At 46.3% G+C, this 13,053-nt stretch overlaps 1 protein-coding gene across 1 annotated transcript in view; it reads left to right on the top strand.

Annotated features, from left to right (window-relative positions):
* The window catches only part of Alk (anaplastic lymphoma kinase), a 735,715-nt gene extending 722,897 nt beyond the window's left edge, over nucleotides 1-12,818 (top strand). The window contains exons 26-29 of the mRNA NM_007439.2: nucleotides 910-1,011; nucleotides 6,730-6,864; nucleotides 7,598-7,688; nucleotides 11,675-12,818. Coding sequence (NP_031465.2) covers nucleotides 910-1,011; nucleotides 6,730-6,864; nucleotides 7,598-7,688; nucleotides 11,675-12,364 — 1,018 coding nt within the window. The 3' untranslated portion in view covers nucleotides 12,365-12,818. The remainder of the gene's footprint in view (nucleotides 1-909; nucleotides 1,012-6,729; nucleotides 6,865-7,597; nucleotides 7,689-11,674) is intronic.
* Nucleotides 12,819-13,053: the final 235 nt, after the last annotated feature.

Genomic DNA, 13,053 nt, shown 5'->3' with positions numbered 1-13,053 from the left:
CAGCCGCCCCTTTCTCTACCCTTATTGTACATACAGAAGATCAATCTCTCATCCACAGAACTCCATGCCTCCTATATTATCACACGCCATGTCTGGGCTGCAATCTCAGGTGTGTGTGTCTCGCCCACTGAACTGTATCCTTGGGAGAAAGAGAGCCTATGATTTATTTATCTCCTCAGTACATGGCAGAGTACTTGATACATTCTAATACTCAGAGCATGTTTATTGAAGTCATTAATTAGTGTAGACAGCTGGTGGGAAGCTGCCTCCCATAACACACAGAGGCACAGAACACTAGGTGTGGAATTGGCTTAACGGGTAAATGAGTTAATTTATTAGTTCTTATTAGCCAGTTGTGTCAATGGCATTACTGATGAAAACCAATAAATTAATTCGTCTGTGTTCTAAGCCAGCTCCACGAGCCGCCCCATGTCCTTCTGTCTGGGTGTGTTACAGGAGGCAGCCTCCCTCTGGCCAGCTGTCTACATTATTTGTTGGGTACCTACAGTGAATGAAACACCACTGTCAGACTCCCATGGAGGGTCAGAAATGAGTAAGACACAAGCCCTCCCATTCTGGAAGTCAAATTACTGTAGGTCATCAGAAACACGCCGTACTTCTAAGGGCAGAGTAGTGTTATTCATCGTGAGTTATAATAAACAAAACCCAACAGGGAAATCTAAACAACTGCTAGGAGGGACCTTAGTCACTGCATAGATCTTTTCCTCGGTGCCTCCAGTGGGCCATTAAGTGACACCAAGATTCTTAACTAAATGATCTGTGCTCCCCTGCTCTCCTCCCCAGCCACCCAGGCCCTGTCTTTAATTTCGGTTTGTTCCGAGGCAGGCAGAGCTTCTGTTCATTGACCCCTTCTGATCCAAGCGTCCGTCTCCTCTTCTCCCCACACAGGGCCAGCTACTACCGAAAGGGAGGCTGCGCCATGCTGCCGGTCAAGTGGATGCCCCCTGAAGCCTTCATGGAAGGGATATTTACCTCTAAAACAGACACATGGTGAGTCTTTCCACTACCCTCTTCCAAGTATCACTGTGGCTCCAGATGAGGACCATGGACCACCTGGACCACACTCCTCCGGGAGCCCCTTTGTGGGTGAGATGGGGAAGAAGAAGCCTCAGTAAGGCGCGGAAGTGATCATTTATCAGAATGGCCAGAAAGGCATCTTACAAGGCACATCACCAGACCCCACCCTGAGAGCTGACGAATAAGGAATGGGATTCAGGTGAACTTGCATTTCTACCAAGCTCCCCAGTGAGGCTGACTTCAGTGGGTGGGAGGCCGCACATTGAGACTCCCTTATCAATCGTTTAAAATGGCAAATTGAACACAAGCTCCCTCACAAAGCATGAACACACACACACACACACAGCCAGTAAAAGGAGTCTTTAGAATTGTATTAAACCCCAAAAGAAGAAAAAAATGGGGAAAAAAAAACCTTAAAGCAGGTTAGACCTGGACAAGCTCATGGAGAAGTCATTTCTCCACAAGACGAGGAAAATGTTGACTTTCAAGCCCACAATTCAGAGTCAGAGCCACGCTGTTCAGGCTCCTGATAGTCCCAAATGCACAGGAATTGAAAGCATGGGAATAGCAAGTAGTAAAATTGGTTAAAGGTCAATAAGAACTAACCAACTCCTCTGGCTCGACCCTTCACCCTCTGAATTCTGTGGCCTGTCCTTCCTCTGTCATTAAGCCCCATGTTCTCCCATCAAAGAGATTCCTAAAGTCCCTCCTGTTGGCAGCCTCAACACCATCATCAAGCATGTTCTTTCAATCCTCGAAAGAGTGACCCCAGAGTCTCTGGTGAAGTGGCCACGCCCAAAGGGACCCCAGCTGCCATCAGAGACTAAAAGAAACAAGCAGAGGAACAGGCTGCTTCAGAGCCGTGGCTCTCAGCCTTCCTAACACTGCAACCCTTTAATACAGTTCTTCACGTCGTGGTGGCCCCTGACCATACTATTTTTTTGTTGTTGTTGCTACTTCCTAGTTGTAATTTTGCTATGTTTGCTAGTTGTAATTTTGCTATGGACTGCAATGTAAATATCTGATAGACAGGGTATCTGATAAGCGACCCCCAAAGGGGTCATAACCTATAGGTTGAGAACTGCTGCCCTAGGACCCCAGAGGGACCAACTGCACAGTATCATTGTCACATGTGCCCAGAAGCACTTCTTTCTGATGTGCACCAGGAGACAGGCCAGCATCAGCATCCTGTCACCTACTTAGGCACACACTCCTAGGATGAAGGATGTGAGCGTGGTCCTCCTCAAACTCCTTAGCCCCAGTGTAATCGTAAGAAAGGCAGGTGAGTCCCAGCTGAGAGATACCCCACCGAATCCCTGACAGGGCTGCTCAAACCTGGCGAGGCCACAGCAAGAACAGGAAGAACCCTAAGGGAGTGTGGCCGCTCAGTGTGATGTGATGCCGTAATGGGATCTGGGAAGAGAATGGGGAAATTCAGTGAGAGCTGAGGAAATCTGAATAAACTATGGGTTTTAGTTAATAACGCCTTAATGCCGACTCATTAATTATAATAAATGTACCATGCTAATGTAATGCTAAAAATAGTGGAGAACTGGGTACGGCATGCACAGAAACAGTATTTGCAACACAATCCCTTCACAATGTGAACCATTCTATTATAAAATGAAGTTTATTTCCTTTTAAATCTGATAACGGAAATGTAAAAGCTGTGGATAGATTGGAACACAGAATTAAGTAACTCTTCAGGGAAATGAAACAATTCTAAAGGGACAAGAGGCATAGGAAAGAAAGAAGAAGAAAATGGAGAAGATGGAGCCAATTGATCGGATATCCTAGCAAAGTTAGAGTCCCAGGAAGAAGGACATGGGAAATGCAGAAAATAAAAACGGCAAAGAAATGCAGCAACATTTCTCCAGAATACAGCCTCCGTCTCCGGTGTGAAGGTATCCATGTCAAGCAGCGGAGCTTGAGAGCCACAGACAAGCAAACCACCATAACATTCCAGGACTCCGCCTGCTTCTACGCAGGAAAAGAGAGAAAATGGTCAGAGGCTACGGTGTCAAAGTGGCATGCAAATGGTCCCTAGCACAGAAAACATGAGGCCATGGGAATGACCTGAGTTTTGAAAGCCCCACATTGAGGTGACATCCTTAGATGGAAGACCCCCCCCCCCTTCCAGACTTGGGTTGACCATTGGTTATTTCTAGGCCTGGGAGATTTGCCTTGAGCCAGTAACCCAGTGAGTCTCAAAATGGGGTGCACAGGCCAGCGATGGTGGTGGTAATTTGGGTAATCATGAGCAACACCACATCCCAGCCCCCTTCTCCCTCAAACCTCATCAGGAACACCAGGCTAGCGGTGCAGGCCTAGCCACCTGTTCTAACAAGGCCTCCAGAGGAAGAACATGGGCACCAGAGTGGCAGCCACCTGCCATGCCCCGAGGCAGGATAACAAGCACAAGTTAGTAACTGTTCCGAATACCTGAGTGTCATGTGACCTATCAACCTTCTCTTGAGCGTGTGACAGTAGCCACGGGTTGACAGGGCACAGATGCCCTTGGGCAAAGATCATCATTGGCACGCAGTTTACAAAAGAGAAAAGAAGAGAAGAGCAGCCTATCTCATTCTCAATCAGAGGATGGAAAGACAAACGGACAGAAACTGCAGACAGAGTAGTATAAAAAGGCTACACTAAGCCTACCGTCTCAACTCGGAAAGATGTTCGTCCACATTTAAAACTTTAAAATAATTTTACAATGCAAAAATATTGATGGAATATACAGTCGTAGTTGTGCATGTCTTCACATGTTAAAAGTGGGAGATGCACTCTAAACTTCAGTGGAGGGGCCAAGAGGAGAGCGGATGGGGAGGAAATATGTCTATATTTGTGTATTCAAGAAGAAAAGGCACGTTGGCATCAGGAAGGCAAAATAACACCCAGATTCTCTCAAATGATATGACACATACCTGCAACCCCAGCAATCGGAGTGCCTAGGCAGAAACACTGGCAGTTTGTGGCCAACCTGGGCTACATAATGTCAGGCCAGCCTGAGCTACAAGCAGACCTTGTCTTGTCTTTTAAATAACAACAAAAGATACTGCAATCACCAATGAGTAGCTGTCTACATTTACCCATCTGTAGACAGGCAGAGAATGTATAGTGAAAACTCTTCAGGCCTCTGCTTTGTTTGGATGTTTTTATCTGTTATATCGTTATTTGCTGAAGTGGAAGAGGGCTGTCTTCTTTTACTTTTAGAGATCGGAAAGGCCACAGGAGAGGGAACAATCCATGTTCTTGGTGATAGGTTTATTTCACCAACACAGCAACAGTGAAAGCTGCGCAGTGAGTGCTGTGCGGAAGGCGGCTCCCTCTTCCATGTCAGGGCCGTGTTTTCTAAGAGCAGAATCTGCATCGACATACTAGAACGAAGATGGATTTTCTTTCTCTGAAATCTGATCATCAAACTAAGAGAATAAAACCGTCATCCAGACAGAAAATATTATTTCTGGAACCTAATAGACGGTGTCTCAAACGTCCTTTAAAACAAATAGCAGGGAAATCAAAAGACAATTTCCCAAAGAGGAAAATGTCTTATTTGATGTCAAAACACAGACAGAAAAAGTAAAACAGAATATTCTCAGTGCAGAAAGCAAAGAGGTGAGAGGAAGTGGTGGGTGTGTCTATTAAAGACAGCCCCACCTTTAATCAAAAGCCAGAGGGAACAGGGCTTATTTTATAAAGTGTTGGAAGAGTCCTTCAGACAAACAAGCCAATTTTGACCCTTCTCTCCCACTGTACATAAAGTCTAACTGAATTCGAGGAGAGGGGAAAACAAACACACTAGAAGATAGCAAATATGCAGCCTTTGGTAAGGAGAAGATTGCAAAACTGGGGAACTGAAGTCACGAAAACTTAAGAAATATATTTAACGACTTGAAAATGAAGGCCATCATTATACTAAAATATTAGTCATAAAGCAACTAATAGAAATTGTGGCTAGACTCGGCAGTACATTCTTGTAATTAGAACTCTTTAAGGAGTGGAGGCAGGAACGCCGTACTCTCAAAGCCTGCCTGGCTACAAAGCAAGTTCCAGGCCAACCTGGTTTACTACCAAACATTGAATTTAAAACAAAGGAAAATGGGACACAGGGCTGGAGACTGAACTTGGTGGTTAGAATGCTTGCCCAGCGTGTGTAAGACCCTGGGTTCAATCCCCAGCCCCACCTTAAAAATCCACCAAAAAATAAGCATCTTTGTTTTTGATAAAAGATTAACATGTTTAAAACATACAAAGAAGGTCTACAACTCAAAAGGCAAATTGAGATACTACAATAATATGCCCTGACAGATAACCTCGTGCAAAAGACGTGAACAGACAATATATAAGTTTAAAAGTAATGATTAGATGAACAGACTTCATTAAAACACTCTACCATATAAAGTCACGGGTTGCCATATTTTCCCAGACCTGAATTCAATGCCCAGAACATGCATTCTGGAAGGAAATATCATTGATTTTTTACCATTCTATTAGTTTGAGACTGTTTATCTAAGGAACTTGTGGTAACCCATCCTGCATTCCCAGTACTCCAGAGGCAGGGGGATTTTGAGTTTGAAGCTCGCTAGGCAATGAAGCAAACTTGAAGCCTCAAGCTGTAATACAGAATGAGACTCTGTCACAGAAAAAGTAAAATAAAATTAACTAAAATCAAAGTGCAGGAAGATGGCCACTCAAGGTTCAAAATATTTTGAAAACCGAAAGAAGTGTGATAAGGGCAACCATGTTTCATGGCAATCGAGTATTTCACAGACATTTCACATCCTAGTTGTAAGACTTTTATTTTTAGCATGGAAAGCAATGGTGCTGTGATGATATGAGCAGAATTATCAAGGCTCCATAGCCTAGAAACCTAGGCACAAAGCCCCACCAGAATGAAGAACATGTCAGCAGGAGCCGTCTTTTAATAGAGAGTCCTGGGTGGCGCTTGGTCATTCTCTTCACTTTTCTGAACCTAGAAAGTCCGCTGGGACTGGAGAGAGAGCTCAGTCAGTGACGTGCCTGTAGGTCACAGGAATAAAGATCTGGCTCAGTCTCCCGGAACCCAAAAGAAGGGAAGAAAGGGCGGAGGCTGAGTGCTGGCATGGATGGGGGGACAGGAACAGGTGGACCTCTGGGGTTCACGGGGTTCATAGTCAGCCTAGCTTTCTTGGTGAGCCCTGGGCCACTGAGAGACTGTGTCTAAAAGTATTTTATAAAGTTTCTTTTTTATTAAAAAGGCAAATTAGGAGCAGGGGAAATGACCCCATGGTTAAGAGCACTTACTGCTCTTACAGGGTACCTGGGTTCCAGTCCCAGCTCCCATATTGAACAGCCCACCCCTGCCTATAACTCTAGATCCAGGAAATCTGGCACCTTCTTCTTCCCTCTATGAACACCTGCAAATACACACAGACAGACAGACAGACAGACAGACAGACGCAGAGACAAAGATGAGAAAGAGATTTAATAATTCTTAGAAATTAAAGTAGATGGTTTCTAAGAAACAATATTTAAGATTATTGTCCTTTGACCTCCATGTATATGTGTGCAAATGTTTGTATGCATAAGCCTACACACACACATGCACACAGGAAAGGAGTCCTTTGTTACAGAAAATGGTTTAAAGGAAAACAGTAAGAACTTAGGTTTCTCTGTGTGTGTCCACATCACTATCTGTTCTCTGCCCAGGTCTTTTGGAGTGTTGCTATGGGAAATATTTTCTCTTGGATATATGCCGTACCCCAGCAAGAGCAACCAGGAAGTTCTGGAGTTTGTCACCAGCGGAGGACGGATGGACCCGCCTAAGAACTGCCCCGGGCCTGTGTACGACCTTTGGGAACTTCCTACTAGAACCTGAGCGTGGTCTTGTTTTTATTTGGATCTGCAAATGCGCCTTTAAAATTAAAGTGAAGTTGGTAGCCTTCTTTTCAGATGTCCCGAGAGTGTCCCAGAGACTTCTGTAAGATGGGTCAGTTTTCCAGCCCATCAAACACAATTATGTTATCCCAGAAAGGCTAGAGGCTGCAGACCCACTTCTCCTACATGTCTCAGTTGCCTTTAGAAATGTGTACCCCAGACCCACCCAGTTGGCCCTGCACTCTTAAGTATATCTCCCTTAAATATCACCCCCAGCATGCACACACAAAAAAAGAGAGAGGGGGCAGTGGTGGCACACGCCTTTAATCCCAGCACGCGGGAGGCAGAGGCAGGCAGATTTCTGAGTTCGAGGCCAGCCTGGTCTACAGAATGAGTTCCAGGGCTATACAGAGAAATCCTGTCTTAAAAAAACAGAGGGGAGGGGTGAGCTTGTCCCCTATAGTGTTTTCTGTCCCCTATGGTGTCCCTCACCTCCTTTCCAAAAAACAAGATGGGGAATAAATTACTTCATCCTAAACATGGCTTTAGAGAAGTGGCATTTGATGTAAACTACCTGGGTGTCTTTGGGGATGATCCCCTGTCCCACCAGCAGGGGGCAGCATAGATCAATCAGGTGGACCTACTTGTCTCCCCTTCCGGTGCTTCTCCTGACTTTTCATTAAGGCGCTCATCCTTTCAGATACCGGATAATGACGCAGTGCTGGCAGCATCAGCCTGAAGACAGACCCAACTTCGCCATCATTTTGGAGAGGATCGAATACTGCACCCAGGTATAAATGTTTTCTCCCCTTGACCAGCCTCTAATCTACACGGGGAAACTGTTTCAAGACACCAGAGAATAATGCTAATTGTGAGACACGGTATTCCTGATCCCGGAAGTGACAGGATTTGCATCCCACTTTGCCAATGTCCTACAATAAACACTGGAAACTTCCCACTTTCATGTCACAGGGCCAGACAGAATCTATTCAATTCGCAAGCAAAATGACATCCCTGCTAGACAGCTAATGTTGTGTGTTCTTCTTAACAATTAAAGTATAATTGCATCATTCCCCTTTCCTCACTCTGGCCCCTCCCATCTCCAAACCCACCCCCTAACCATGTTCTTCTCAAATTCATGGCTTATTATTATTATTATTATTTCATATGTATATAAATACTGTCTGCAGAATCTACTTTGTATTCCATGTGATTTCATACGATTTCAGAGCCAACCACTTCTATTGGATAACCAATTAGAGAATTCCACTCCGGGGAGAATAATTCTCCCCTCTCAGCTATCATCAGTTGCCTGTAGTTCTTTGTCTAGGAGTGTGGCCCATGATATTTCTCCCTTTCATGTTAGCGTGTCTGTTGATGTTTGGTTCTTATTCAGTTACTCATATTGTTGAGGTATCAAGGACAGCTAGGCAACTACTTGTTTTGTAAATGAAACGGGATATAAAGGAGAAGAACGAAAGCTCTCAAGAATTACAACCTGTGAATTAATTCCCATTAAATAGATAGTAATTACATAATAGCTAAACCACTCTGGAGAGATGTTCAAACCATTCATCGGTAGCACTGGTATGGACTTATACTATATAAGTTGCTTTTCTATGTTTTTTTTTTTCAAAGATTTGTTTTTATATTGTTTGGGAGTAAGTTTGCCTTACATGTATGTTTGTGCACTACACACGTGCAATGCCCATGGAGGCCAGAAGAGGGCGACAGATCTCTGATCTGGCATTTACAGCCACCAAGTGGGTCCTGGGAACTGAACCTGGTTCCTCCAGAAGAACAAAAAGTGTTCTTAACTGCTGAGCCATCTCCAGCCCTGGATTTCCATGTTATTTTTATTTTGCTCTCGGGGAGGGTTCCTTTTATCCCATTTTATAGAGGAGTAGCGGGCTAGGCTAAGAGACAGCCCTCTCGTGCTTCCTCCCGTCTGGACTGAATCGTGACTGTTCATCTTTGTCCTCAGCAGACTGTACCTCCCTACTCATCATCAGCTAGACAGGGGAATAGAGGTAGTGGCGGGAGGATTCTTTCCCTCCCGTGTCTCACACAGACCCAGAGCATCTTCCTATCACGGTCTCACCAGCGGCCTCTCAGGACTTTATGTCAGTGACCAGTTTTTCCTTTACTGTATCCCTTCTTTCCCTCCCTCCCGCCTCTGATCCTGTCAGCATACAAAATTAAAGTAGCATCCTCTCCCTATGCCCTACACCCCCACTTGAGCCTTGTTCCCCAATTTCACTTCTTCTAACGTTCTCTCCCACCTACGAGTTGCCCCCTCTGACTCCCTGGTATCTCCCTAACATGGACCTTTCCCAACTTCATGGCTTTTCACAGTTGCTCTTGTTTGTTAAGTCCAGTTTGCACCACCTGTACGTATTAGCTAGGGTTACTGTTGCTGTGATGAATCCATGACCAATGACCAAAAGCAAGCTGGGGAGGAAAGGGTTTATTAAGCTGACACTTCCATAACACAGTTTATCACTGAAGGAAGTTAGGGCAGCAACCTGGAGACAGGAGCTGACGCAGAGGTCATGGAGGGTGCTGCTTACTGGCTTGCTTTTCATGGTTTGTCTGCTCGGCCTTCTTACAGAACCCAGGACTAGGAGTAGCCACACACACAATGGGCTGGGCTCACCTCCATCCATCACTAATTAAGAAAATGCCCTACAGGCTTGCCTACAGCCAGATCTTATGGGAGCATTTTCTTAACTGACGTTCCCTCCGCTCAGATGACTCTAGCTTGTGTCAAGCTGACATGAAAACCAGCCAGCACACCTTATGTGCACGAGGATGGGCTCATCTGCTACACACGGGATGCCATCAGGTGTCCGTGCCACTGAGATATTTTAGAAAAGTCAAAGAGTGAGCCACTAGCTCTCTAAATTCCCTCAACTGGGACCAAGGGCTGACACTTTCTGCAAACTTCAGCAACGGTGTGTCTAGCCACACTGTTCCAGTCCCCTCGTGGGTCCCAGCTGTGAGGGCGACCTGCCTTCTTCATCTAGCTGGACTTCAGTGGCCATGTTATTGGGGGAAATTGAGGATGTATTAGGGAAGCTTGCTTACTGACATTTAGTTTATTATATTCTAACAGGAATAGAATACTCTCATAAACACAGATACCTTCACATACCTTCTTTGGGGGTGTTTTCTCCAAAATATATAATATCTTTGCGAAGGCAGGTGGTTGTACAGCTGCAGGCCGTAAAGGACTGACTGTGGAAGAAGCTGGCAATAAGTGAAATGGCTTTTCAAAAGATATGTGTAGTTGTTTTCTTAAACCTTTTGCTGGTGGATACTGGACTGGTGTGCTATTCTGTAAAACCTAAGTAACGGAGGTTTTCCCTCCATTTGCAAACACTATTACTGAATTAAATTTCCCTGGAGCTTTCTCCCACACACTTTCCTTTAAACCCATGGCAACTGCGTCTGCTCTCGTCTTACAGTCTGTGACGCTGACAGAGATCTAGCATGAGCCAGGTTTCTGAATGGGCAAATGAGCCTCTGCCTGGAACAGCTGCACAAGCAAGGAGACCACACAACACAGAGTCACCATCAAATACGAGGAAAGCTGCAGGCGCTTAGGGAAGGAGCAAACAACATCCTCTGTGAGCCAAACGTGGCGTCCCTCTTCCCTGCCTCCTTCCCTACAACAAAACTAAAGCCACATTATCTTTTGTCTTTGAAGATTGCAAGAGTATTTTTGGAAATAGACCACAATATTTTGAAAGTAATGTAAAAACAAAAAAACAAAAAACAAAAACAAAAACAAAAACAAAAACAAAAAAACAAAACAACAACAACAAAAAACGGGCTGGTAAGATCGCTCAATGGGTTAAGTAAGATTCTTGCTTGCCAGAATCAAATGACCTGTTTGACCCCCAGGACCCAGATAGTGGGAGGGCAGAGAACTCCATAGGTTTGTCCTCAACTTGCACACACACACACACACACACACACCAAGGCACATGCATACCTGCACACATATACATACACACTATAAATTAAATCTAGTAAAAAACTTTTACATCTGTAAAAGGTGCCCCAGGGGCTTCTGCTCTGCCCCTCCCATCCCACTGCCCCCAGGCATGGGTGCTTATCCCCCAACCCCTAAGCACTGGGACCCCTCTCCTCCTCTGGTGAGATTTCAAGAATAGTGGTGCTCACTCTGTGCTCTGATACCTAACTGTCAACTAATGTGTTAGCTTGCTTTTCTGTTGTTGTTTTCCGTTTTTGATAACCACTGTGTGCAAATACACTTTGGGGGTGGGGGGGGGGAAGGGTTTATTTCCTCGGAACACTTTGTCATCACCGGAAGCCAGGATGAGAACTCAAGGCAGGAACCTGGAGGCAGGAACTGAAGTAGAGACCATGGAGATTGCTTATTGGCTTGTTCCGTTTGTTTTTCATATAACCCTGGAGGGGTGCCCCCAGCGGACTTAGCTCTCCCACACCCATCATTAAGAAAACGCCTTCACAGACAAGGCCACAGGCCAATCCGATGGCGGCAATAACTCAGCTAAGGTGTTCTCTCTCCTTTCAGGTGTCTTTAGTTTGTGTCCAGTTGACAAAAATGGATCAACTGTTAACAGTTAGCTCCCCTCCCCCGCCCCCTTCTCTCTCCTCTCTCTCTCCTCTCTCTCTCTCTCTCTCTCTCTCTCTCTCTCTCTCTCTCTCTCTCTCTCTCTCTCTCATCTCTTCCAGACCCAACATCTCTCTGATTCCGTGTTCATCCATCCTCTCTCTGTCCCCACAGGACCCCGATGTGATCAACACAGCTCTGCCCATCGAATACGGTCCAGTAGTAGAAGAGGAGGAGAAAGTGCCCATGCGCCCCAAAGACCCCGAGGGGATGCCACCTTTGCTGGTGTCTCCCCAGCCTGCGAAGCACGAGGAGGCGTCCGCAGCTCCCCAGCCCGCAGCCCTGACGGCACCAGGCCCATCGGTGAAGAAGCCCCCGGGTGCGGGTGCGGGCGCGGGCGCGGGTGCGGGTGCCGGCCCGGTGCCCCGAGGTGCGGCCGATCGGGGCCACGTGAACATGGCTTTCTCTCAGCCCAACCCTCCCCCGGAGCTGCACAAAGGCCCGGGATCCAGAAACAAGCCGACCAGCCTGTGGAACCCCACCTACGGCTCGTGGTTCACCGAGAAGCCTGCCAAAAAGACCCATCCTCCGCCAGGCGCCGAGCCGCAGGCGCGGGCAGGAGCGGCCGAGGGTGGCTGGACCGGGCCGGGCGCGGGGCCCCGCAGAGCCGAGGCAGCGCTGCTGCTAGAGCCATCGGCGCTGAGCGCCACCATGAAGGAGGTGCCGCTGTTCAGGCTGCGCCACTTCCCCTGCGGCAATGTCAACTATGGTTACCAGCAACAGGGTCTCCCCTTGGAAGCCACAGCCGCGCCAGGGGACACCATGCTGAAAAGCAAGAATAAGGTCACCCAGCCGGGGCCCTGAGCCCTGTACTCCACTAGCTTCTCCTCCTGGCGGAGCCGGAGCCCACCCAGAGGGAGATGGACAGGATGGCTCCACCACAAACCCAAGACCAAAACTTTCATTTTTGTGCCAACTTGTTTTGAAGTGCCACATTTTAAAAAAAGGAAACTTGTGTTTTTAAGATGTGTTAGAAGGTTTTTTGAGCATGGGTTCATCTATCCTCTCAAAAGAAGAAAATGCCATTCTTTAAAAAAGAAAAAAAAGCAATCAGTGCAAGGCCCAGATTGGTTGCGCCAAGTTTTCGTGCATGGTCTGCTGTACAGTCCCCTAAGGCTTCTTTCCGATTTTTGTGTGCGCTCTGCTTCCGCGTAGTCAGAAATAGCTGCTTCCATGTCTCATAGGGGGAGTCCTAGGTGTTTCCTTTGCCTTATGAATATGAACCACTCGAGGGGCGGGCGAGGGAACAGAAATAAAGGAATTAATTTCAGTGACTCAGCATGGGGAGAGACATTCTTTACTTGGAAAAGAAGTCAGCTGACATCGCTGTGGGTGGTGGTTAGAGGCTTTTAATTGTTCTAACTCATTGCCTATTGTAAAAAAAAAAAATGTCGTGACTAGTTCGTAGTATAGTGGAAAACGTGTATATATTCATCTAAGCAAAATGCATCCATCGCAAGTGCTTTGCGTATGAAAGAAACTCCAGTAGAGAT

The sequence above is a fragment of the Mus musculus genome, chromosome 17 (genome assembly GCF_000001635.26).
Source record: "Mus musculus strain C57BL/6J chromosome 17, GRCm38.p6 C57BL/6J".
Classification (NCBI taxonomy): Eukaryota; Metazoa; Chordata; class Mammalia; order Rodentia; family Muridae; genus Mus; species Mus musculus.
Note: the sequence above shows the minus strand (reverse complement) of the source record. Positions and strands in the feature narration are given on the sequence as shown.